Below are 1,970 nucleotides of genomic sequence, written 5' to 3' on the forward strand. Positions count from 1 at the left end.
CTAGATACGGTTGCAAATATTATGTGCCACGGTGACCACAACTTTAAGATAGAAGAACCTGTAATCTTTGAAGGGGTGTGGTATTTTAGGACTGTTGTGCAAAATCCCAAAGGGACTTATGACCGTAATTAAATTTACAGATACAAGTGTGTACACTGTAGTCTATGATAGTTTGTGAAAGAAGTGAAAATTCAAATTACATATTTTTTTTGACTAGCGTGACATCAGTTTCTACTAATCTAGCACATGGAATTAGAATTGTATTGAATTGTTGATTTTGAATCTAGAAATGGTTTGATTTTTCCTTTTTTTTTGTATCTCTAATTATTTTACATAAGAACTTGTACTTCTAAGAAGGTAAAGAATATAGTACTAGATACATTGATATTTTTCATAGTATCTTATAACAGTCTTATATAGTTAGTATATAAAATTAATTGCTTTTTATTTTTTAGGTTCACCTCTACACCACAGTGGGAGTAGCATAGAGGGAACAGCTCTCAGTTTAAGTCGTCTACAGCTCCATCCTCCCTCTTCGCCTGGTGGACCTCGCAGCCCTTCTCATCGTCAGTCTCCACCCCTGGTATTGTCTCCACAACCATCTTCCCCTGGATCCTTGTTAAGTCCTGGTGCTCCACTATCTCCCCCACCCCTGGGCCACATACCTCGGTCTGGGCCCTCCCCTCCTCCGTTGGGACTCGACAGCATCAGGGAGGAGCCTCCAAGAGGGTCTCGTGTACCTCATCGCAACCCGAGCATTGTACATAATTTCACACAAAACCCTCAGATATCCATCACTGACGAGAGTGGAGATCAGATCATCATTGCCTCGTCGTCAGATTCGTCCCCAGATATATCAGATGACATGGATTCTTCCCCGTTCCCATCGCCGCTGTCTCCTGATCCTGTGACCATGTTTTCACCGCTGTCCTCCCAACGCTTATTCAAGGGTTTAAGTCTAGATTCCTCGCCATTGCCATACGTAGGGCAGTACGACACGCAAGCGCCCTCAATAACTCGAGGGACTGCTGGCTTGATTGCATCACGAAGGTCACCAGCAGATAACAACAACGTCCATAGAGCTCGTAACGAACGGAACTTGGTTAGACAAAATGCCATAACCGGACCTCCACATCACCACATGCTGATCACTAGCATGGAATATAGGCATAGCTTTCCACCATTCCCTAATGGAGGAACGGGTGAAAGTGATACGGAAATGGCAGATGTGAGTCCATCAGGGGATAGATCACCCCTGGGGGAACATGGTATTATTGAACTAGAGTTACCTAAAACAGGAAGTGGCTCTTTCGTGATAACGCTACCAAACAAGTGGTCTGGCATGGCTCAGCAAGATTTAGTAGGTAATATAATGGATATGCTAGAAAGACGAGCCCCTTCCATAGTTTCAGAGGGTGTTCGAGACTGCGGTCTCTCGGTGCGGGACCCAACTGGGGCCCAGGTGGACTTGGAGGTGCATGAGGGTCCTGCTGCAGACTCTCGTGCTCTGAAATTGAGGAGAGTGTCGGGAGATGATCTTCAGTATACACAACTCTGCCAACAACTTATAGACTGTATGAAAACCTAGCAGTGACTTTTTATTTACTAAGTGTGATGTGGAATCTTTTATGTATGCTGGTACTTCAGAGTTGAGTGTGTGTGAAATCTTCAGAATGTCAGATTAAATAATTGTAGCCATGAGTAGTGCTTAAAGGAATTTTTTTTTTTTAGCTATGATAATGGACTTCAAGACCTATATATATATTTTTTTCTATCTATACAGCACAGAAGCCATACAGCCAAGATAGTCCTTGTAGGGGCACTGCTCAGGGCCTCAATTTCCTTTTTCTTTTCTTTCTTTTTTTTCTTTTTTTTCTTTTTTTTCCTTTTTTTATTTTTTATTTTTTATTTACTAAATTCTATATAAAATTCTTCATTTGTTGTATTGATTCTTAATTATTCTAAATAGG

The 1,970-nt window shown here is 41.6% G+C and overlaps 1 protein-coding gene across 3 annotated transcripts in view; it reads left to right on the plus strand.

The window, feature by feature from the left end:
• Window positions 1-1,737, plus strand: part of LOC122261857 (serine/threonine-protein kinase SIK3) — a 51,199-nt gene extending 49,462 nt beyond the window's left edge. For all 3 annotated transcript variants that reach the window (XM_043029680.2, XM_043029673.2, XM_043029688.2), the window contains one exon: window positions 456-1,737. In XM_043029680.2, coding sequence (XP_042885614.1) covers window positions 456-1,588 — 1,133 coding nt within the window. In that variant the 3' untranslated portion in view covers window positions 1,589-1,737. The remainder of the gene's footprint in view (window positions 1-455) is intronic.
• Window positions 1,738-1,970: the final 233 nt, after the last annotated feature.

The sequence above is a fragment of the Penaeus japonicus genome, unplaced genomic scaffold (genome assembly GCF_977035675.1).
Source record: "Penaeus japonicus unplaced genomic scaffold, GWHDUDI00000001_assembly GWHDUDI00000035, whole genome shotgun sequence".
NCBI classification, from domain to species: domain Eukaryota; kingdom Metazoa; phylum Arthropoda; class Malacostraca; order Decapoda; family Penaeidae; genus Penaeus; species Penaeus japonicus.